We start from the raw sequence: 25186 nt of genomic DNA on the forward strand, positions 1-25186 counted from the left end.
AAGCATAATTACCGTTATATACATAATACTGTTATTACATATATAAATGTGTGTACAAATGTATTGGCAAATAAAAAAAAATACATAGGAACTGTGTTCTGAAATGTAGGAATGCAAAAAATGTATTTATTAATTATATTTTATTATTTTTTGAGTAAGAAAATCAACTACGGCATTGTGATGTGATGATATTGAATCACGATCATAATAGAAATTCTATATTTTATAGAAAATTAACTTTATAACAGTATTATATACATCAGGCAGTGCTGCAGGATTTTACAGAGGTGAAATAGTGTAGATTATTCTGCAGCATTGAATGAGTTTTGAGTCTTGTGTCTCAAATAGTTTCTATTAGAGTAGAGTATCTAAAAACAACAGACTGTGTAATTTGCCCAGGGATGCCCACACCTTTGCATAAAACAGTATGATATATGGTGTGTATTGTGATGTGACCTGTCTAATATTCAATCATGATCATTTCTACGGTGATATTACACAGTGGTGGTTCAGCGGTTAGAGCGCCGGGATATCGATAACAGGGTTGTGGGTTCGATTCCCGGGCTCGGCAAGCTGCCACTGTTGGGCCCTTGAGCAAGGCCCTTTACCCTCTCTGCTCCCCGGGCGCTGGAGTTGGCTGCCCACCGCTCTGGGTGTGTGTGTGTACTCACTGCCCCTAACACGTGTGTGTGTGAGTGTGTGTTCACTACCAGATGGGTTAAATGCGGAGGACACATTTCGCTGTACAGTGACAAATACGTGCACCTTTACCTTTTTTACCTTTACATACCAGGCAGGGATGCAGTAATATTATACTGTAATGAAATTGGGTAGACTGTTATACAGCGTTATAGAAGTCATATAATTTAAATTCAAAACTAAATTAAATTTATTAAAATAAATATTTAAAATTTTATTTGAAATTAGAAAATCAACCAAATGTGTAATTTGACCAGGGATGCCCACGTTATTGCATATACAGTATGATAAATACTGCGTACTAGATTGTTTGCAGCATTATAGAAGTCTTATAATGACTTACATGTTTAATGTATAGTGTGTATTTTTATGTGGCCCAATATTAAATGATGATAATTTCTACAGTGATATTATACAGGTCAGGCAGAGTTGCAGTAATATAATAGTGTAATAAAAGCAAGTAGGTTGTTATAAATGTTACAGAAGTCTTATAATGACTTGCATTTCATTAAATTAAATTGAATTAAATGTTGTTTTTTTATGTATGAAATGAGAAAATCAACAAAATGTATAATTTGATCAGGGATGCCAACATTTCTGCATATACAGTATGATAAAACTGTGTACTGGATTGTTATACAGTGTTATAGAAGTCTTATAATGACTTAAATTAAATGTAATTTGATTAAATGTTGTTCAATTATGTTTGAACTTAGAATATCAACAGAATGTATAATTTGACCAGGTATGCCTATGTTTGCATATACAGTATGATATAGAAATGTGTTATAGAAATGTTATAACTTAAATTACATTAAATTAAATTAAATTAAATTAAATGTTGATTTAAATTAAATGTATAATTTGTATAATTTGGCCAGGGAATTCCACGTTTTTGCACAAACAGTATGATAAATAATGTGTACTGGATTGTTATACAGCGTTATAGAAGTCTAGAATATCAACAGAATGTATAATTTGACCAGGTATGCCTATGTTTGCATATACAGTATGATAAATACTGTGTATTGGGTTGTTATACAGTGTTATAGAAATGTTAAATTACATTAAATTTTATTAAATGTTGATTTTAATTAAATGTTGTTTAATTATGTTTGAACTTCAACAGAATGTATAATTTGACCGGGGATGCCCACGTTTTTGTATAAACAGTATAATAAATACTGTGTACTGGGTTGTTATAGTGTTATAGATAGTTATAGATAATAATGTTATAACTAATGTAATGTTATAACTTAAATTACATTTAATTAAATTAAATTAAATGTTGATTTAAAGTAAATGTTGTTTAATTATGTTTGAATTCAACTAAATGTATAATTTGGCCAGAGATGCCTATGTATGCATATACAGTATGATAAATACTGTGTACTGGGTTGTTATACAGCGTTATAGAAGTCTTATAATGACAAATGAAATGAAATGAAATGAAATGAAATGGTGTTCAATTATGTTTGATCTTAGAAAATCATCAAAATGTATAATTTGACCAGGGATGCCTATGTTTGCATATAAATACTGTGTACTGGGTTGTTATACAGCGTTATAGAAGTCTTATAATGTCTTAAATTACATTAAATTAAATTAAATTAAATTAAATGTTGTTTAATTATGTTTGAACTTAAATCTAACTAAAATCAACAGAATGTATAATTTGACCTGGGATGCCTATGTTTGCATATACAGTATGATAAATACTGTGTACTGGATTGTTATACATCATTATAGAAGTCTTATAATGACAAATTAAATTAAATTAAATTAAACTAAAATTAAATTAAATTAAATGGTGTTCAATTATGTTTGAACTTAGAAAATCATCAAAATGTATAATTTGACCAGGGATGCCTATGTTTGCATATACAGTATGATAAATACTGTGTACTGGGTTGTTATACAGCGTTATAGAAGTCTTATAATAACTTAAATGAAATGTAATTCAATTAAATGTTGTTTAATTATGTTTGAACTTAAATCTAACTAAAATCAACAGAATGTATAATTTGACCAGGGATGCCTATGTTTGCATATACAGTATAATAAATACTGTGTACTGGGTTGTTATACAGCGTTATAGAAGTCTTATAATAACTTAAATGAAATGTAATTCAATTAAATGTTGTTTAATTATGTTTGAACTTAAATCTAACTAAAATCAACAGAATGTATAATTTGACCAGGGATGCCTATGTTTGCATATACAGTATGATAAATACTGTGTACTGGGTTGTTATACAGCGTTATAGAAGTCTTATAATGTCAAATTAAGTTAAATTAAATTAAATTAAACTAAAATTAAATTAAATTAAATTAAATGTTGTTTAATTATGTTTGAACTTAAATCTAACTAAAATCAACAGAATGTATAATATGACCTGGGATGCCTTTGTTTGCATATACAGTATGATAAATACTGTGTACTGGGTTGTTATACAGCGTTATAGAAGTCTTATAATGACAAATTAAATTAAATTAAATTAAACTAAAATTAAATTTAATTAAATGGTGTTCAATTATGTTTGAACTTAAAAAATCATCAAAATGTATAATTTGACCAGGGATGCCTATGTTTGCATATACAGTATGATAAATACTGTGTACTGGGTTGTTATACAGCGTTATAGAAGTCTTATAATGACAAATTAAGTTAAATTAAATTAAATTAAATGGTGTTCAATTATGTTTGAACTTAGAAAATCATCAAAATGTATAATTTGCATATAAATACTGTGTACTGGGTTGTTATACAGCGTTATAGAAGTCTTATAATGTCTTAAATTACATTAAATTAAATTAAATGGTGTTTAATTATGTTTGAACTTAAATCTAACTAAAATCATCAGAATGTATAATTTGACCTGGGATGCCTATGTTTGCATATACAGTATAATAAATACTGTGTACTGGGTTGTTATACAGCGTTATAGAAGTCTTATAATGACAAATTAAATTACATTAAGTTAAATTAAATGGTGTTCAATTATGTTTGAACTTAGAAAATCATCAAAATGTATAATTTGACCAGGGATGCCTATGTTTGCATATACAGTATAATAAATACTGTGTACTGGGTTGTTATACAGCGTTATAGAAGTCTTATAATGTCTTAAATTACATTAAATTAAATGAAATTAAATGTTGTTTAATTATGTTTGAACTTAAATCTAACTAAAATCATCAGAATGTATAATTTGACCTGGGATGCCTATGTTTGCATATACAGTATAATAAATACTGTGTACTGGGTTGTTATACAGCGTTATAGAAGTCTTATAATAACTTAAATGAAATGTAATTCAATTAAATGGTGTTTAATTATGTTTGAACTTAAATCTAACTAAAATCATCAGAATGTATAATTTGACCTGGGATGCCTATGTTTGCATATACAGTATGATAAATACTGTGTACTGGGTTGTTATACAGCGTTATAGAAGTCTTATAATGACAAATTAAATTAAATTAAATTAAACTAAAATTAAATTTAATTAAATGGTGTTCAATTATGTTTGAACTTAGAAAATCATCAAAATGTATAATTTGACCAGGGATGCCTATGTTTGCATATACAGTATAATAAATACTGTGTACTGGGTTGTTATACAGCGTTATAGAAGTCTTATAATAACTTAAATAAAATGTAATTCAATTAAATGTTGTTTAATTATGTTTGAACTTAAATCTAACTAAAATCATCAGAATGTATAATTTGACCTGGGATGCCTATGTTTGCATATACAGTATGATAAATACTGTGTATTGGGTTGTTATAAAGCGTTATAGAAGTCTTATAATGTCTTAAATTACATTAAATTAAATTAAATGGTGTTTAATTATGTTTGAACTTAAATCTAACTAAAATCAACAGAATGTATAATTTGACCTGGGATGCCTATGTTTGCATATACAGTATAATAAATACTGTGTACTGGGTTGTTATAAAGCGTTATAGAAGTCTTATAATGTCTTAAATTACATTAAATTAAATTAAATTAAATGTTGTTTAATTATGTTTGAACTTAAATCTAACTAAAATCATCAGAATGTATAATTTGACCTAGGATGCCTATGTTTGCATATACAGTATAATAAATACTGTGTACTGGGTTGTTATACAGTGTTATAGAAGTCTTATAATGTCAAATTAAGTTAAATTAAATTAAATTAAACTAAAATTAAATTAAATTAAATGGTGTTCAATTATGTTTGAACTTAAATCTAACTAAAATCAACAGAATGTATAATATGACCTGGGATGCCTATGTTTGCATATACAGTATAATAAATACTGTGTACTGGGTTGTTATACATCATTATAGAAGTCTTATAATGACAAATTAAATTAAATTTAATTAAACTAAAATTAAATTAAATTAAATGGTGTTCAATTATGTTTGAACTTAGAAAATCATCAAAATGTATAATTTGCATATAAATACTGTGTACTGGGTTGTTATAAAGCGTTATAGAAGTCTTATAATGACTTAAATGAAATGTTTAATATACAGTGTGTTTTGTTATGTGACCCAATATTATATCACCATCATTTCTACAGCTGCACTGTCCAGGTGAGGTCAGGTTGCAGTAATATAATAGTGTAATGAAGTCGGGCAGCTTGTTATAAGCGTTACCGGAGTCTTATAATGTCTTACAGCGGCAGACTGCCGCTCTGCTCTGCTGCTGGAGCTCAGGCGGACTGTGGAAGCCCTGTCTGGGTGGATGAGCAGGGGGTGCTCGGGCAGGCTTGGCTGTAGTTAGTTAGCTAGATAGATAGTGTGCCGCCGCAGCAGCAGCAGCAGCACCACCACCAGCAGCAGCAGCAGCAGCAGTAGTAGTGTTTCGCCATCTGCACTAGGGGCTGAGGGCAAGAGAACCAGGGGCAGTTAATTACCGAGGGGTTGTTAAGAAGATGGCGGCTTCCTGGGCGGCATGAAAGGATGTAGAGTTAGCAATATCTGCAGGAAAAAAGACATACTCGGGGTTGAATTCGTTCACTGAGTCTCTCCCTCGATTTTTCCGTATTAAAATAACAGCTCGGACCGAGTAAGTATTTCGCGATTCGAGACGAAAGAGCTTGAATTACTTTGCAGCGTTTCTGATGACGGCTAACGGTGCGTCCGCCATTTTTACTGAGGGAAGCTAGCGAGGAGTCAGGGGGCAAAACGACCATTTCGAGGGGGAACGGGGGGTTCCAGTACTGCCACTTTCCATGATAAGAGTTAATAAAACCCACTTAAATTAAACCCGTGGCGTTTCTCTGTCGCACTGCTTGCTTGTGGTCAGTTGTGTCCAGCCGCGCTGGCTCTGCCGTAGCTAACACCAACCCTGCGGAGTTCGGCTATAGCTAACGCGCTAACTAGCTTAGCCTGTAGCTACCCGGAGCAGCTAGCTAGACAGCTGCCTAACTAGCAGGATTGCGGTGCTTATTTAGATCGGCTTCAGTAAAGAAGCTCTTTAGGATGTAGAAAACGTCTCGATTTCATTTCAGGCAGTGCGCCGAGCTGAGTGGTGGATGCAGGCTCTCGGGAGGCGGTTAGCGCGCTAGCTAGCTAGCCGGCTAGCATGCTGGCTAGCGCGGCTCGGAGACCGCGATGGCGGCTCCCACACAGCGCAGGCATGAAAACCGAGCAGCGAGAAAGTGAAGAAATGCCGTAGTTACCAGAAACTACATGCAAAATAAGAACACGGGCACTGATATTATCAACAGCGGGAATAAATACTTAAATGCGCTCATCAAAACGGCAACGTGTTGTTTATTTTATTAGGCGAAATGTGCTCGGGTTCATTGAAATTTTCCGCTTCAGCAGCAAAGAAATGGAAATTGACTTTGTGTTGTTGAGGCTCGCCGCCCATTTTTATTTCTGACTCTAGCTCAGCTCCCTTAGCTTAGCTCAGCGTTTAGCCAGCTAAGCTATCTACGGTATTATCCCTCCCTATTAGCTGCCTGGTTGGTTGTTAGCTAGCAAAAGCTACAAAATGTCGGCGGCGGAAAATGGAAATTCAGCGGCGGATCCGGGTCCGGAAAGTAGGAGTCCAGGCCGGGCTTTAGTGTCGCTCACGCTGAGAACATAAACAGTGCTGGGTCTAAAATAGCAAGAAAATTAAAGAAAATAAGCTAATATCACTTGACCAGAGGCTTTGCAGAGACGGTATGACTGACAGTAGCTTTATTCTGTATCATAATATTAAATCAGGACGATTTCTATAACTTTTATATACCATAGAGTGCTATATAAGAATAATATATATATATAAACACTACAGGCTGCAGGTTATACAAGTCATATCGTGGCTTATGTTGTGTATTTTCTTCATATTTAGGTTAAAAACTCAAGAAAATGGGACATTTCAGCAGATGTGACCTGTCTAACTAGTGTATGAAATTGTGTAGCTGGATTATAGTTAGATTTTACTAGGAAATATTTTAATCTCAAATATAAATACTGTACTGATGATTACAGCTTTGTAAAGTTATTCTGACTTTTTAAAAAAAATTTAATAGACGTTATTATAGTTATAGTATTATAGTAATTCCTGATATCTACACTGTAATTAAATGCTGTAAATGCTAGATCAATTTAATGAAATTGTGTAGCTATAGTTAGATTTTAGTAGGAAATATTTATATAATATAAATACTGTACTGATGATTACAGCTTTGTAAAGTTATTCTGACTTTTTAAAAAAAAAAAAAAATTAATAGACGTTATTATAGTTATAGTATTATAGTAATTCCTGATATCTACACTGTAATTAAATGCTAGATCAATTTATTGAAATTGTGTAGCTGGATTATAGTTTTATAATTTTACTAGGAAATATTTTAATCTCAAATATAAATACTGTACTGATGATTACAGCTTTGTAAAGTTATTCTGACTTTTTTTTTATTTTTAATAAACGTTATTATAGTTATAGTATTATAGTAATTCCTGATATCTACACTGTAATTAAATGCTAGATCAATTTAATGAAATTGTGTAGCTGGATTATAGTTAGATTTTACTAGGAAATATTTTAATCTCAAATATAAATACTGTACTGTACTTTTAATAGACGTTATTATAGTTATAGTATTATAGTAATTCCTGATATCTACACTGTAATGTTGTAAGTGCTAATTTAAGATAAATCATTTTTAGTTTGTTATTTGTTATTTAATATAAGTGCAGGTTTCGAGCGCTAAAATTAAAATAATAAATAAATTAAAATAATAATAATAATAATAAATAAATAAAAAAAGCCCGGGGTGGATTTCTGTACTTTCCGGACCTGGACTTCCTTCGCTGGTGTTCTCGGACTCAGCCCGCCGCCCATTTTCGCTCTGACGTTAGCTGCCCTCGCTAGCGTTAGCCGCCTAGCCCGCTAGGCTACTTCTGTGTAGCACAGGCTACGAGATGGCGGCACTCGGCGACTCGCAGCGCTTCTCTCTCTCTTGAATCTATTTGTTTTAACACCATACCGGACTGCTTCTGTCGCTTTTGCTTTCGGGATAAAGCAGGGGAAAGGACCTCGACCTGCTTCGCGGACGGACGGAGTGATAATTTCGGAGAACTGGCGCCGAAAACCCAGATTTTCACCGGCGTTGTTATTTCTGCACCCGCTAAAATGGCGGACTCTTTTACCTAGCCGGCTGGCTAGCTGCACTTTTCGGCTCATCTATCTAAACCCGACCTCGGATGTGAACAAACAGCCAGCTTGCAGCTAAAAATATAATGGACTAGTGCTTTTCTCTGCGTTTACTCGACTTTACCTGCCACTATTAGGTACTCCCTCCCCCTAATTAGGTTAAAGTCTATTGTAGCGGTGCGTGCTAGCATGGGCTAATCTCGTTAGCCAGCCGCCGCGACGAGAGGAGCTTGCTTTTGCAACATGTACAGCGAAATATCTGACTCCTGTCGAGTGGATTATATTATAAACTACACCTGTGATTTGTTTTAAACCATCTAAGTGAGATTTGCGTCTCGTTAAAGCGTTAAAGCGGCTTCGTTTGGCGGCACCTAGTTAGTTAGCTAGCCAGCTTGAAGCGTTAGCTAGCATAGCTACCTAGCTAGCTGTAGGCTTGCATGGCATTGTGTAGCGCAGCTTTGTGAAGAAGCCGAGTCTCTAAACCACAGCGCTCTGAATGGGATGTGCTCTGTTTCTTCTTCTTAAAGAGGAAAATGGCTTCTCCTGGTACTGCGACGTCTGGCTCGGTGCTGCAGCCCCGGTGGAAGAGGGTGCTGGGCTGGTCTGGCCCGGTTCCTCGCCCTCGGCACGGTCATCGGGCTGTTGCCATCAAGGAGCTCATGGTGGTTTTCGGCGGGGGCAACGAAGGAATAGTCGACGAGCTCCACGTTTACAACACAGGTAACGAAAACACACACACACACAGCTGTATATTCACTTATAATAAGGCAGATGCAGATTATTCGGGACTCTTTAAAGGGGTAAAACACGTAAAACAGGCACGCAAAGCTTCATTAGCCCGCTAACGTGTAGCACTGCTAGCTGAAGCTGATTATTTGGGGTTGTAGCTAGCTATTTTTCCAGTGGGGTTTGATTATACTCAATTATACAGCTGTTGTAAAACATCCACAGTGCGAATGCATGTTAAATATGATCATATATATCTTTATTAATGTAATAAGCTCATTTTGAGGCGTGCATAGATAGATCCTAACCCTAAATAAATGAATAGGCACTGGAATCTGTTGCACCTTTAGCATTAGTTGCTTAGCTGATGTTTCTGTTCCCCCCCAAAAAAAGAAAACAGTGAATTCAGGGTCTTTCTCAGGTCAGTGTCTAAAAGCTGCAGGTTTATTAGCCAGAGCTGCTGGCTGCTGTCTCCCACGTCCAGAGCCAGGTCGGCTATTTCGCCTGCACACAAAGCTACCGCAGTGCTGCTGGTCGCAGGGATGCGCACAGCTAGCTGGGGCTACCCCACTGAGCTAGAGAGCTAATGCTAGACAAGGCTAAGCCCGTTCAGGCTAACCAGACAGTGGAGCAGCTCCAGCCGAGCAGAGAAAGGAGGGAAAACTGCAAAGAGAAATGGCGGGTTAATACAACAGGCATGACGTCACCACGTCAACAAACTCCGCCCCCTGCCCGCTCCCGCATTGCTGTGTAAATATTTACACTCGTGTTGTCAGATTTCTGCACCCCCTTATTGTTTTTTGGGGTTTTTTTAGTAATGCATGAAGCCACTTATGTATCAGGTAGGGAAATATTCAGAGATTTCAGAAAAACATCTCCTGGATTTAACCTGGTCAAAATCTAATGAAATCAAATGAAATTTTATTTGTCTCATATGTAGTCATACACAGTGTAACTTGCAGTGAAATGCTTTTATGACAGTCTGCCCACATCAAAGCTGTACGATAACGATCTACGTTTAAACTTAACTAGACCGTAACTTAGTGAAGTAAAGTGCAAGAGAAAAATAGACTAAGTTACATTTAAGTTAAAAAATAAAATATGAAAAAATGTAAATATGGAAGTAAATGTGTAAATACATAATTGTATTGTGTTTAGTAGTGTCTAAGCTTAGAGGTATCTTTTGAATTATTGGTCTATTCTAACTAGCGAAGGTTTTCTTGGGTAAATAGCAAAGCGCTTTGTAAGTCGCTCTGGATAAGAGCGTCTGCTAAATGCCGTAAATGTAAATGTAAGCAAAAAAAATAGAAATACAAATATATATATATATATATATATATATATATATATATATATATATATATATATATATATATATATATATACACACACACACACACACACACACACACACACAGATGAAATAGTCTTAACTCGATTCCTGCATTGGGGTCAATAATATCAGACCTCTGTACTGATCAACCACTCATCCAATCACAAATCCATCCATCTTAAAAATCAATAAATTATAAAAAAATTAATGCTGATCAAAGTTTCTCCGTCCTCTCAACTAAGGTAGCAATCCTAAAAAAAAGAAGCTGATTTTGTTACATTTGCTTTGATTTTGATTTTGTTACAAGTGCTAAAGTGCAGTGCGATCTAAATATTTTCCTTCCTACCTCAATTCTTTAGGATCCGTCGCAATGCTCTTTTAACATGAAGGTGTTTTAAGTCAGAGATGCTCCGTAATGTCCCACAGTGCAGCCCTGAGCTGCTTTAAGTAAAATAAATAAATAAATAAATAAATAGCTGCAGGTAATCTGCGCGTTTTAGGATTGCGTGCAGCCAAGTCGTTCAACTCTCACTCCCAACTAAGCTAACCACCCGTGGTTTTATGTTGCGTTTCCAAAATGAGCAACAAACCTCAACCCCCTTTTGTGTGACGCAGCATAGCGTTGCATTAGAAACCCGCTTTATAGCGGTTACACAGCAGTACTGTGAAATTTGACCTGCTTGTGGAGCTGAACACCGGTTTGGTGAATGGGGCAATTTGGGGTTTGGGGACTTGCTCAAAGTTTTATTGCACAGCTTATCTCTGGAGTGGTTTGTGAATGTCCGGTTTGTGTTTTTTACTTTGTAGCAACCAATCAGTGGTTCATTCCCGCTGTCCGGGGTGACGTTCCACCTGGCTGTGCCGCTTATGGATTTGTGTGTGATGGCACTCGGTTGCTGGTGTTTGGTGGTATGGTGGAATATGGAAAATACAGCAATGATCTCTATGAACTACAGGTAAGTCTGGGGGTGGGCACTATAACTATCGCAGTAGTTGGGCAGAGATGATGTGCGTCGCAGTATTTAGTATTTCTCAGGTCTGATGAGTTGGACTGGACAAATGAAAGCAGCAGTAAAAACTTAAGAATACTTAATAATGCTTGATACTTTTTATTAAAATAAAAATATCGTCCTTTTTATAATGAAACATGGAGTTAGTACATGGAGTAGCGATGTCCACAATATGCTCAAAAAGGTTTTTGACTTATTGCCGTCTAGGGTGCGTGGTGTTGGGCAGTTCGTACAGTACTTCACACAACTGCTATGCTGTGGACTGTCATATACCATTCAGTTAGAGCATTTTTATTTAAGTGGGTTAAACCATCCCGTCTGCATTTTGCTGTTAAAAGGAAACCCTCTGCTTCTCTGTAGTTGACCAGTGTGATGCTTTTTACAGGCCAGTAGATGGGAGTGGAAACGGCTGAAGCCTAAAGCTCCAAAAAATGGCCCACCCCCTTGTCCCCGCCTGGGCCACAGCTTCTCCCTGGTGGGAAACAAATGCTACCTGTTTGGAGGACTTGCCAATGACAGCGAGGATCCCAAGAACAATATTCCAAGGTAGGCAGTTCATGCAGAGCACGTTAAACATGTTTGTAGTCTCTTTTTACGCTATAAGAGAGAGGTAGCTGTCCTTTCACACACTGTGCAGTATTCCTAACAGGATTTGAGCTGTGTAATGCATTTAATTAGCACAGCTAACGCTTCATGTTGCTTCTGGTATTTCATCAAAATCCCAGCTTGCGTCAGACTCTCGAAGACTAGAGTTGTAAAAGCAGATTTCTTCGCTTCACAGATACCTGAATGACTTGTACACACTCGAGTTGCGTCCTGGCTCCAATGTGGCAGGCTGGGACATCCCAATCACATACGGTGTCCTGCCGCCGCCTCGTGAGAGCCACACTGCCGTGGTCTACACAGAGAAAACCTCCAAGAAGTCTCGCCTTGTCATCTATGGAGGCATGAGTGGCTGTCGACTCGGAGACCTCTGGACGTTAGATATAGGTGAGGAGTGAAATCTTGGGATTATTTGTTAAACTTTAAGATATTAAAACTTGTTTTGTTTATTTCACTTCTGGCTGAAGGAGGTGGTTTATTTATTTAACTGGGGAAGGTTTAGTTTGGACCTTTTTAAACTTTTAGTAAATGAGCTGTCTAGTCGTCAGCATTTGAATAAATATTTCTTAAACAAATTCTTTCTTGCAGACACACTGACCTGGAACAAACCTGCCATCAGTGGCACAGCTCCCCTTCCTCGAAGTCTTCACTCGGCCACAACTATAACAAACAAGTGAGCGTTTTCTCCTGATCATAATAACCGTTATAACACTGCACTAGGCTTGTGTAGAAACTAACTTAAGTAAGTGATAAAGTGGCAGTTTTTATTCATTCTTTTGCCACTACATGGGTGAAGGGGGGTTGATTTGTACGGATGCAAGAGATTTTGATGTAATGGGATGGTGGAAAAAAGCCCACCTGATTTATTTAAAAAAAAAAAAAACACTGTGGTTAGGTTGGGTCTGGGAATGAGTAATGTCACTGATTTTACAATAACTTGCCCCATTGCTGCTGTCTCTAGGATGTATGTATTTGGCGGTTGGGTGCCCTTGGTGATGGATGATGTGAAAGTGGCAACACATGAGAAGGAATGGAAGTGCACAAACACACTGGCCTGCCTAAATCTTGGTAAGTCTTAACTATAGAAAACAACTGATTTGGTTATATTAACCACAAAGGAGCACTCGTTGTTAGTAATTCTAACTCTCCTCTCTTTTAGACTCAATGACATGGGAGTCTATTTTAATGGACACTCTTGAAGACAACATCCCAAGAGCCAGAGCAGGCCACTGCTCTGTTGCGATCAACTCCCGACTCTACGTCTGGAGCGGAAGGGATGGCTACCGCAAGGCCTGGAACAACCAGGTTTGCTGCAAAGATCTCTGGTACCTGGAGACAGGTGAGTTTCAGCACTGAAGTTGGTCATTTTTGTAGTTTTATACATGTATGTAGTTTATCCTGATATGAAATGCACAGCATAATTGTTAGGAGGAAATACTGTATGATAGCTGATCTGTAAAAATCTCTAAAATTCCCTGCAGACCGTCCTCATGCGCCGTCGCGAGTGCAGTTGGTCCGTGCTAACACCAGCTCCCTGGAGGTGAGCTGGGGTGCGGTTCCCACTGCCGACACCTACCTTTTGCAGCTGCAGAAATATGACATCCCCGCAGCAACAGCAGCCACCTCTCCGAATATCACGCCCACTTCCTCTCTACCGGCCAACTCGCCCAAGAGCCCGGCTCCAGCCGCTGCCGCCCCAGCATCTCAGAGTATGCCCCTGACTGGGGTCACGCTCGTACCGCAGAGTCCTTCACCCACTACTTCCATGCCTGGCAGCCCACTCGCTGCAGCCTCACCCAGGGGTCCAGGTAAGAGTGTATGGTACAAAATGGTTTAAAAACTTGTGTGTGACATTTTTTAAGCAGCTCTGCCCTAAAGGATTCTTTACATAATATAAACATTTAAGTCTGAACAGTCTAAAGACCAAATGTTGGCTCAAATAACGGCCATTTTTGTTGACTTATCTGTTGCAGCCATTCTGAAAGTAGCTGCACCTCAGTCCACTGCTGGGACCTCCATTGTCACTGTGCGTCAGGCCAATCAAGTGGGCAAGTCCCCGGTCACTGTTACATCGCTTCCTGCTGGAGTCCGTATGGTTGTCCCTGCTCAGAGCACTCAAGGAACGGTATGTGATCAGAGTCCTAAAATCAGTACTAGAGTGTGGAGAGGGCTGCTAACTTTACTATTTTGGTCTGTGACCACTCACCTGCTGGCGATCTGCTTTCCTACAGACTTTAGCTCCAATGTATTGTCTGAAGAAGTCCTTGGTTTGCATTGAGTGGTGTTAGATTTGGGTTGGGGGTGAAGCCTGCATGAAAGTAGATCTCCAGAAGATGCTTTGGTGACCACTGCCCTATATGTGTCTATGTAGGTCTTTCTTACCTAAATCTAATCCATCCTCCCAATCCTTATCAGCCAATTGGAAGCAGCCCGCAGATGAGTGGCATGGCTGCCCTGGCTGCAGCTGCAGCTGCCACACAGAAGATACCGCCCTCCTCCGCAGCCACTGTGCTGAACGTTCCAGCAGGAGCCACCATAATGAAGACTGTTGCTATGACTCCAGGCTCCACAACTCTACCAGCTACCATGAAAGTGGCCTCGCCAGTGATGGTGAGCGATGATGGTTCTATTCACAAGCTCTAGTAATATGGCACATCTCAGTGGGGGAAAATGCATCTGTCCTTGCTATGTGGTGTTTTCATGTGTAATGATGTTTTGGGCTGGGCGATATGGTCAGAAAACTATCACGATATTAAAAGACGATACACAGCGTTATCGCAATACATGTAAATACAGGCTAAATGAATCAGTATACTCTCCTATTCTTCCCACACTTTATCCAGTTAAACAGCACTAATTAAACAGTTTATAATAAAAGTTGCAACTTAGTCTTATTTAAGCACTTATCCTTAATGTGTATCAGGAAAACAAGAATTACGATAAAATCTCATCACATTACCCCACTCTAATGACATTGAATGTTTTCTCACCAGGTGAGCAACCCAGCAACCCGCATGCTGAAGACCGCTGCTGCCCAGGTTGGGACATCAACCATCTCTACGCCCAACACTCCAACTCGCCCCATCATCACAGTGCACAAATCGGGCACTGTGACCGTAGCCCAGCAGGCCCAAGTGGTCACCACAGTGGTTGGAGGGGTGACCAAAACAATCACCCTCGTAAAGAGCCCACTCACTATGGGTAGTGGTGGAACTTTGGTAAGGATGTGCCTTCAGAAAACGTCTTTCCAGTTTATTGTTGATAACTGAGTATAACTGAGAACTGAGTATGTGTAGCTGATTATCTTTCATTTAGCATTTATATTTGTGTCTGTATCTTTTATTAATTTTATCCTCTTTCATGCCCAGATCTCGAGTCTGGGGAAGGTGATGTCTGTGGTACAGACCAAACCTGTACAGACATCTGCAGTGACTGGCCAAGCTGGTAGCAGCCCTGTAACTCAGATTATACAGGTAATCACAGCAGACCGTACATTTTACTAGTCAGGATAGGATTTCAAAATACTGCTGAATAGGATTCATGTGGTTCTACATACGTGCAAATTAAACAACCTAAGAGCTTTGCACTTTTTTTCTATCTACAGCAAATAATTTAGCTTAAGGAAGAACTTGGAGTTACGGATTTTTGCGTGTGTTGGCATTGGTTGTTCTGTTCTGACACATTTTCTTTACATTGGTCTACCAGACGAAGGGTCCTCTACCTGCAGGTACCATCCTGAAATTGGTCACCTCTGCAGATGGAAAGCCCACAACAATAATCACAACCACGCAAGCAGGTGGCACTGGCACCAAACCAACCATCCTGGGCATCAGTGGAGTCTCCCCGAGCTCTGCCACCAAACCTGGCACCACAATCATCAAAACCATCCCCATGTCTGCCATCCAACAAGGTGCTGCAGGTCTGTTTTTAAGTTACCTAACCTCACTGGGTTACTGGTAGCTTGTATTGTGGTGTTAATGCTGCTGTTAGCTTGGCTTCCAAGTCTAGTTTTTAAGCTTGTGATCTAGCTTTCAATGATTTTCAATGCAACTGAACTTATTGAGAAGGTTTCCAGTTATTTGTTTTATTCATTTCTTTTTTTTTTAATCGTACTTATCAGGTGCTGCCAGTGGCCCTGGTATAAAGTCTCCCATTACCATCATCACCACCAAGATGGTGACGCCTGGCACAGGCACACCAGGCAAAATCATTACAGCTGTACCTAAACTGACCACAGGAGCTGGACAGCAGGGAGTGACGCAGGTGAGGTTATTACTTTTTTGGAACGTATAGACAAAAGATTTACATGATCTGTGACTTCTGTCCTTTATTTGTCATTACTTACTTTCTATGTTTTCCTCAGGTGGTCTTGAAAGGTGCACCAGGGCAGCCTGGCACTATTTTGCGCACAGTGCCTATGGGAGGTGTGCGTCTTGTTTCCCCTGGAACTGTTTCTGGTGGCAAACCCACGGTTACCACACTAGTAGTCAAAGGCACAACAGGTACATGTCACAGTTAATAGCTTTTTTTGTCCTCCTTTCTATAGCTTTGTCTACTTAAGTAAAATATGTCTATTGTAAATAATTTCTCTAATAAAGTCTTTGTGTTTTATTAAATCTCTGTCCTGATGTAGGAGTGACGACTCTTGGCACTGTGACCGGCACGGTCTCCACCAGCTTGGCAGGGGGCAATGTTCCCACTGCCAATGCCAGCCTTGCTACTCCCATAACCACCCTGGGTACCATTGCCACACTTTCCAGTCATGTGGTAAACCCTGCAACCATCACTGTGTCCGCAGCTCAGACGAGCCTGACTACCGCACCCTCTGTGGCCCTGCAGGTACAATTTAATTCTGTTTAGTCCTTGGGTCTGTATCTCACCAAGTATTGTGGTACTGCCTAGTGATGGCTTTGTTTTTTTAATATGGAGACCTGACCCTATTAAAGAAATTGCACATTATTTTTATTATTTTTAACAGTATAATATTTTAAATATTGTTCCAATGATTTTCACCCTGTAGGCAGCTGCTCAGCCAACTCAGGTGACACTGATTAGCACCCCTAGTGGTGTGGAGGCGCAACCAGTTCAGGACCTCCCGGTCTCCATCCTGGCATCCCCCACCTCTGAGCAGCCCTCTTCCACAGGGGCTGAATCCAGTGACGCTCCTGGTGAAGTGACTCTGGTCTGCTCCAACCCACCCTGCGAGACCCATGAGACCGGTACCACCAACACACCCACCGTGGCGTCTGCAAAGATATGTTCTAACCCACCTTGTGAAACACACGTGACCGGAACTACCAACACAACGACCACAGCCTCTTCCAACATGGGCCGCGTGCAACAGGTGTGCAGCAATCCGCCATCAGAGACACACGACACAGGCACCACGAACACTGCTACTACTGCCAGCTGCAGCATGGGCTCCAGTGCGATGGGTGTCGTTGACAGCAGCACGGCATCCCAACAACCCACAGTGACCTCATCAGGCAGTACACTTCTGTCTCCGGTATGTTCCAACTCTCCGTGTGAGACGCATGAAACGGGCACCACCAACACACCCACGCAAGCATCCTCGAGCATGGGCTCTGGGCAAACTAACACCGTACAGAAAGTGTGCTCCAACCCGCCACGTGAGACCCACGAAACCGGCACCACCAACACACCCACACAGGCATCCTCAAACATGGGCAGCGGGCAAACCAGCACTGTACAGAGAGTGTGTTCCAACCCACCACGTGAGACCCACGAAACCGGCACCACCAACACACCCACACAGGCTTCCTCAAACATGGGCAGCGGGCAAACCAGCACTGTACAGAGAGTGTGCTCCAACCCGCCACGTGAGACCCACGAAACCGGCACCACCAACACACCCACACAGGCTTCCTCAAACATGGGCAGCGGGCAAACCAGCACTGTACAGAGAGTGTGTTCCAACCCACCATGTGAGACCCACGAAACCGGCACCACCAACACACCCACACAGGCTTCCTCAAACATGGGCAGCGGGCAAACCAGCACTGTACAGAGAGTGTGTTCCAACCCACCATGTGAGACCCACGAAACCGGCACCACCAACACACCCACACAGGCTTCCTCGACCATGGGAGCAGTTCAGAACGGCACAGTGCAAAGAGTGTGTTCTAATCCACCCTGCGAAACCCATGAGACTGGAACCACAAACACGACCACAACTGCCACCAGCAACCTGGAGTCAGCCGAAGGAGCAGGCATGTGTAATTACATATCCAGTGACCTATCTTATAAAAGAGGGAATATTACTTAACCAAGATTAAGCAGACAATTGCAATTTGGCAGTAAATTAATGTTCTTACTGTATAAACCAAAGGCTAGGTCTATCAGGCTGAGCATGTCTGAGGTTGAGGTGTGATACCATAAACTTAGTGGGACTGTAATTGTGTCTTGCAGCTCAACAAAGTGCTGAGGGACAAGACGACACCAGTGGCACCAGTGTTGAAGCAACTTCATCTACAGAGCCTGCCAATCCTACAATCCAGAGCAGAGCTGTAACCACAGTGACCCAAGCTACACCCGCTCCCGGGCCGTCTGTCCCAGTAAGTACATTTTTTAGCGTTGTGGTCTGCATGTTCTTGAGGGGACCATGTTAAGGAATTGTTAAGGAGTTACTCTACTACCCTCCCCCTTTTAGACACCATCTCCCATTGATGGATTATCTCACCCTTATGCTGTTGTCTTTTACGCTTCCCCTTGCAGGAAATCTCCTCTATGGCAGGCTCTGCTGCCTTGGTGGAGGCCTCCGGTGAAGGTGAAGCTGAGGCAATGGAACAGGGTGACTCTGAGGCAGTGGCAACGGGTGAAGAGCCTATGCAGACCGAAGGCGTGCTGGGCGAAGAGGGCACAGTCAGGGTTGTTGCTATTGAAGAGGGTGGCGCTGGTGAGGCAGGAACCATGCTACAGGTGCATGTTGCCATGGAAGCTCAGTCTGGCCAGGGCGAACAGGCTGAGGTATGTTGATGCTTTAAGAATTTATTTGATTTTGCAGAGACTAAGCAGTGAGAACATTGTTGTGGGTCAATTAGTTTGACCACTTTATTGGGCTTCTCTGAATAGTTTTGTTTGTACTTCTGCAGATGGAGCAGGGAGGAGCGAGTGAAGAGGCTGTGGGTCTGACAGGGCAGGACTCTGAGGCCTTGGCACTGCCCCAGGAGCTGATGTCCGCTGAGGGGCAGCCCACCACACTAATGGTGACTGGATTGACCCCAGAGGAGCTGGCTGTCACTGCTGCAGCAGAAGCTGCTGCTCAGGCTGCAGCCACAGAGGAGGCCCAGGCCCTTGCTATACAGGCTGTGCTCCAAGCAGCCCAACAGGCAGTGCTCAGTGAGTGAATGATGGCTGAATGATTTTACTGATTTTACAGTTTCCTGACACTATAGCTCTAGTAGAGCAAATCTTTATATCTTGACTTCTTACAGTTGTCCTACATGTTTTCTTGTCTCTTTGTTTAAGATGAAGGAGATGCTGGACAAGATGGTCAGCAGTCAACCACCATTCCCATTGTCCTGACGCAGCAGGAGTTGGCTGCACTCGTCCAGCAGCAGCAACAGCTACAGGAAGCCCAGGCTGCTGCAGCTGCTGCTCAGCAGCTGGCAGCTGATTCGGCCTCCGCAGCGCTGCCCACTGAGGGCCTTGCCCCTGCAGACAGCCTCAACGACCCCACGTCCGAGAGCAATGGCCATGAGATGGCTGCCGCTGCAGCAGTCACTGGAACCGTTGCTCGACTTCTTCCAAGCACCTCTGCAGAAAGTGAGACACATTAATTGTTGCAGACTAGCATGTATAGTTCTAGGTCTTTGGTTTTGCGGGCCAAAGAGTTGCTTTTAATGGTCCTGCAAAGTTTCATGGGATTGCATCATATGTTTCTAAGGTTTGTCGTTTTCCATACAGCAGCAAACATTTAGATGCAAAAAGATCATGATTAATGGTGTGGTCCCAGCCTTTATTCATAATATGAACGTTACCCAGAGCCTCTGTGAGAAGTGTTATTGACTAGGTATATTCTAATGACTGTACACACTTCTTATCAGCCTAAACTGACACATCATATGTTTGTTTTTCCTTCAGCTTTGGCACCATCAAGTACGTTTGCTCCATCACAGCCAATGGTAGTAGCCAGCCCTGCCAAGATGCAGGCAGCCACTGCTCTTGCTGAAGTGGCCAATGGCATAGAGTCTGCAGTTGGAGTGAGTTTATCAATCTACTGTCATTACGTACAACCATGTAATGTATCATATAATGTACTGATTTAACCTTTTATATTGTTTCTTTGGTTAATAGAAACAAGGAGCACCCCCTGCAGTTGTAAAACCACCAGTGAAGAAAGAAAATCAGTGGTTTGATGTTGGAATAGTGAAGGTCACCAACATGGTCGTCACACATTATTACATGCCAGCAGATGATTCAGAGGTTACTGATGTAAGTAAGATCTTGTTAGTCATTCAAGCTAAGCAGTGTCCTGTAAATCTTACACTGATTCGGATAAAGTGCCTTTCTTTGATATGGTTTATTAATATCAGTAGTGGAGTTTAGAGGGTTTTTGTCATGGCCCCTTTTTGTGCCGTGTTGCAGGATGATTCTGGGACCATGCCGGATTATAACCAGATGAAGAAAGTGGAGCTCTCTCCTGGCACAGCGTACAAGTTCCGTGTGGCGGGCATTAACACTTGTGGTCGTGGAACCTTCTCTGAAGTGTCAGCCTTCAAAACCTGTCTACCTGGGTTCCCTGGAGCACCGTGTGCCATTAAAATCAGCAAGGTGAGAATTTTACATCGTTCAATATGTTATTTTCCTTATGCAGTTGTGATGCTTCTGTAATCTGTAATAGCAGCATAATTCTTTTGTGTGTGTAATAAATAAATATACAATATTTAATAAACTACCTATCTCTCTCATTTTGATTTTATGCTCTGTCTTTTCTCTTAGAGCCCTGACGGTGCTCACCTCACATGGGAGCCTCCATCAGTAACATCAGGGAAGATTATTGAGTATTCAGTCTATCTGGCCATCCAGAGCTCGCAGACTACAGAGGCAAAGGCATCTGCGCCCGCACAGCTGGCATTCATGCGGGTTTACTGTGGGCCCAACCCTTCCTGCCTGGTTCAGACGTCCAGCCTATCAAATGCTCACATTGACTACACCACCAAACCTGCAATCATCTTCCGTATTGCCGCTCGCAACGAGAAAGGTTACGGCCCTGCCACGCAAGTCAGGTGGTTGCAAGGTGAGTAAGGGGAGTTGTGAACATGGGGGAGGCGGGGGCGGGAAATGGAAAATTGTAAAGCTGGCCAACGCTTGAAATTCTAAAGAATCGCTCCAATGTAGTGTCTATTCACAGTGTTCCCGTTGGCCCTATGATATGGATATCTTCAGTTTGGTCACTTGTGGCCATAATACCCAGATTGTTTTTTGTTTTTGGTAAATATAGTGCAAGCACAAGGTCTTAAACCTTGAACTAAGACCTGATTAATTCATTACATTTACAGTGTTGAAATTGATATTGAATTATAGAAATGCTAAGCTTTTCTGTGGCCCTTTTGAAGGCCACTCTAGATATCCCGTTGCAACCAAATGTTATGTTTTACAGAAACCAGTAAGGATGGATCTGCCGCCAAACCTGCAGTGAAGAGACCGGTCTCATCTCCTGATGTGTGAGTATCTTCATAATCTTTCTACTTGTAAATACATATGATTGCTTCCGTTTTACTCATTTTATTGCTGGCGTTAAAGACAGTCACTTTGGTGTTTACAGTTTTTGATGGTTGAATTGACATTATCTGGAACTTATGAGCTGATCGAAATGCTTCATGTCCGTGGAGTATGTGCAAATGTTCTGCTTGGCCCACTAATTGGCAAGCTCCCTGGGAAACCAGGAAAACTGCTGGAGGCTGACCCATACCATGACCAAATGGCATTAATGAGTGTTTCAGGCTACGAGAAAAGAAATCCTAGACTGAACATCGTTCTGTATACTATGAGGATAAAGGCACACTCTTCCTGTGTGAAATCTGAAATGCACCGGTATATCGCTACGCTGCAGTGGCAATTGAATGTTTGAGTGGATTGTCTGGTGCTCCAACAGGATGTATGGTCCTTAGTTCAGCATTGGTCACAGCTGCTCAGCTGAGTTTGGCCTTTAGTCTATTGTTACCAACAAGTACAACTGCAGCTTTTCTACACAAGCAGGCAGTAGGTGTATAAATCCTGTGACGAGATTCACTTGTTTTTTAAAGCAGCGTTATGTTTTGTGTGGCTTTCGTACAATCTCATCCTGCCTTATTTTAAACCTGAAAAATGACCAAATGTAATGTTCAGTTTGCTCGCAGGATGACGAACTGAATTTGTACTTAAATTAAATAATTCAGAAAACGTTAAACACTTTTAAAACTGCTCTGAATCAGGAGAGAGGGGCTGGTTGGGAGTAGTTTGATCACCACAAAACATGTTTAAGTCAACGCATAGACGAGAATGATCGAGGGACTGCTGTTGAAAGGACAAAGCTGAATTTAAAGCTGTTTTTAGGCCCAAGCCTAGATATAACATAACATTCGCCATCTTACCCACCACTATTTAGTATACATGCAAGTGAAGGTATTTGATGGTAGCCAGATTGGTCTTCAGTATGAACTGATCTACTTTGCTATAAAATACATGTGCGCATAGAAAGTAATACATGCATGCGTTACAGCTTAAGCCTAACATGGAGTATTTTCTCTGAGCAATAGATCCGGTGTCCATGAAACAGTGAATTTAAAGGCCAGCTGTAGTACAGATTAGGTAGTTGCAAGATCAGGCCAATAGTGATCTTCCATTCAGTGTATGGTCTGGGTTTTCATCTGCAGTGCTGCTTTAGGTCATGCTCATGCACCTGAGTAAAGGATAGTGACTATATCACAGCAGCCTGATGCACTAAGTATGAAATACGGATGACCTGACTGTTTTTACTCCTTCTGTCCTGCAGGAAAGGAATTGGTGTAAAAAAGGCCAGAGCTGACCAGTGAAAAGAGCTTGCCATGCCCTCCCCCTCCTCAGATCAAGACCCATGACTGAACTCCTCTTCCTGCTGAATGCCCTTCCCCAGCCTTCATCACCCCACTACCACTCACTACTACATGAGATGGCAGCAAAAAAGGAAAAAAATCAAAAAAATCAAGATAATCTATTTGTGCCCTACCCCAGTCATCACTGAACGTTCTGGTGCCATGGACGCCTTATCTCTCCTTTTTTCTTCTTCTTTTTTTTTTTCTTTTCTTTTTTTTGTATTATAAATGTGTCTTCAGACAAACAGTAAAAAGCACATACTTTTGCTTTTCTTGGCAATTTTGTGTGACAGATTTCCAATGGCAGCATTTAGTCAAGTTAACTGTGTTAATTGTTTCTGTAGTTCAGTTACTTTTCCTTCCTTCATATTTTTTGTTTTAGCTAATTTCAATACAAGCAATAGATAAAGAAGAAAGAAAGAGAAAAAGAAAAAAACAACAATAACTTTGCTCTTCTATCAGTTGCCCACCCGACCCCCCACTTCTGTTCCTTGGCAAGTTTGTGAATTTCAATTGGGCGCAGACGGAAGATGGAAGGAGACTGAATGGAGGGAGAGCAGACAATAAGGTTTCACCTGGAAAATCCCATCAACTGATGGGAGAAGAAAAACGCAGCACTTGGTGACACTTCTGAGGAAAAGACTTGTTTCGTTTTAGACAAATCTGTAATTGTACATTCAGTCCGAGTCCAGTAGCCTGTTATTACATCACTGTGTCTTCATACATTGCTGAGAGCGACAGATTTAAGAACTGTACCATTTTCTACCGAAGACGTGAGGACTCCGATCCTTGTAGATGGAGAGGCATATGACTTTTGCATTGCATCGAAGTACATCTTGTATAAAGAAAGAGGAAAACAAAATCCCAAAAATAGTAAGCAGTGATGCAGAAGCTCTGTATGTGGTTTATTTTTGTATTTTTCCTTTTTTCCCTTAATTTTTTCTTTTCTTTTTTTTTTTAAACCTTTCTCCCCTTATTGTGTTTTTTGTGTGCATCAGCGCAGTTTTAACTTGTTTCCTGCTCATTCCTATAGTCGATGAGTGTGCTTGTGGGATTGTGTGGCAGCTTGTCTCAGTGCCACGGTATTTTTTACATCCCATGTTAAGTATTTCAAACGGTGGTTCAGAAATTGGAATTTAAAGTGAACTTTTTGTACTCGTTCTGGAGACAGACGACCCACCCCGAATCCAAGCTTGAGAATACTGAATAAAATAGTTTTTGCGTTTTTGTTCGTTTCCTCCCGACTTGTATACTGTTGGACATTTTAAAGGAGTAACGCTTATGTTCCAGTTTGGTTCATTTTTCTTATCCTGTTAACCTTTCACTAGTCCATAGTTAATGTAAAATTTACTTTCAGTGGATTTTTTTTTTCTATGCTTGTTTGTGAGTTGGTAGAGGTAAAAAAAAAAAAAAAAAAAAAAAAAAAAAAGGAAGCAAAACTGGGATTCTTGTCATAGCAGAGGGAATATTTGAGGCGTTTCCATTTTTCTAGAGGTCCTTCTCGACTTGGTCTGTGATTTTTTTGGGATGCAGGGTGCAGATGTATGCCAAGTGAGAGTGCTGATCCGGGATGAACTCATTTAAATGTATTCAATGACATTTATAAAATCAAAATCTGATCCTAGATCAGGACCCTTACCGTGAGAAGTTATGCATATGACCCCAGTTTCTAGAATGTTTTTTTTTCTTTCTTAGAGACAAGTGAACAGACATGTCTGAATGGAAATGAGGATTATAGGGTTGCTTTTTCTGACAGTTGGAAATTGTGGATGATGGATGGATTATTGGCACAGCCAGCGTTTGAACTCGGTTGTAAATTAGTTCTTTCACGTAGCAAGAAGTAAAACAACAAAAAAAACAACAACTCTGCCTTTTTTATATAAATATCTGTAACAAATGTTTTTACATGTTGTCATCTATTGATTGCTTTTGTGTCTTGACATATAAAAGTAATGGAAATCTGTCGGTGTGTTCATTCGTGGGTTGCATGTGTAGCTATCTGTGTGTTGCTGATTGTTTGTTTGTTTGTTTGTTTGTTTGTTTCTTGCGGTCGTGTACAAGTTAATATAAAAGGCCAGCAAGACACGAAA

General features: G+C 40.4%; 1 protein-coding gene across 4 annotated transcripts; it reads left to right on the forward strand.

Annotated features, from left to right (window-relative positions):
- Positions 1-5417: 5417 nt before the first annotated feature.
- hcfc1b (host cell factor C1b) lies at positions 5418-25059 on the forward strand. 4 transcript variants are annotated; one of them, XM_072681410.1, is made up of 29 exons: positions 8052-8486; positions 8877-9069; positions 11216-11364; positions 11804-11964; positions 12200-12408; positions 12610-12694; positions 12983-13089; positions 13181-13360; positions 13503-13829; positions 13995-14146; positions 14437-14631; positions 15015-15239; positions 15390-15494; positions 15727-15940; positions 16142-16284; positions 16385-16523; positions 16655-16860; positions 17042-18251; positions 18451-18596; positions 18757-19008; positions 19134-19190; positions 19332-19380; positions 19510-19806; positions 20125-20243; positions 20338-20475; positions 20629-20814; positions 20983-21280; positions 21644-21707; positions 23018-25059. In XM_072681410.1, the coding sequence occupies exons 2-29, from the start codon at positions 8883-8885 to the stop codon at positions 23055-23057; spliced, it is 5640 nt and encodes a 1879-aa protein (XP_072537511.1). In that variant the 5' UTR covers positions 8052-8486; positions 8877-8882; the 3' UTR covers positions 23058-25059. The 4 variants fall into 4 exon arrangements, with proteins under 4 accessions (XP_072537509.1, XP_072537510.1, XP_072537511.1 ...); XM_072681408.1 differs by lacking the exon at positions 8052-8486 and adding an exon at positions 5418-5763 and having other exon boundaries at positions 19134-19380; XM_072681409.1 differs by having other exon boundaries at positions 8051-8486; positions 15727-15931; positions 19134-19380.
- Positions 25060-25186: the final 127 nt, after the last annotated feature.

Source organism: Salminus brasiliensis, chromosome 6, assembly GCF_030463535.1.
Source record: "Salminus brasiliensis chromosome 6, fSalBra1.hap2, whole genome shotgun sequence".
Lineage (NCBI taxonomy): Eukaryota > Metazoa > Chordata > Actinopteri > Characiformes > Bryconidae > Salminus > Salminus brasiliensis.

What these genes read in the sequence shown, in the direction of transcription:
- hcfc1b (XM_072681408.1), top strand. Translation starts at nt 8,883, where the DNA reads ATGGCTTCTCCTGGTACTGCGACGTCTGGCTCGGTGCTGCAGCCCCGG. An exon ending in ATGATCTCTATGAACTACAG is followed by an intron (nt 11,365 to 11,803) that starts GTAAGTCTGGGG and finishes TGCTTTTTACAG; the next exon opens with GCCAGTAGATGGGAGTGGAA. An exon ending in AGCCTCACCCAGGGGTCCAG is followed by an intron (nt 13,830 to 13,994) that starts GTAAGAGTGTAT and finishes TATCTGTTGCAG; the next exon opens with CCATTCTGAAAGTAGCTGCA.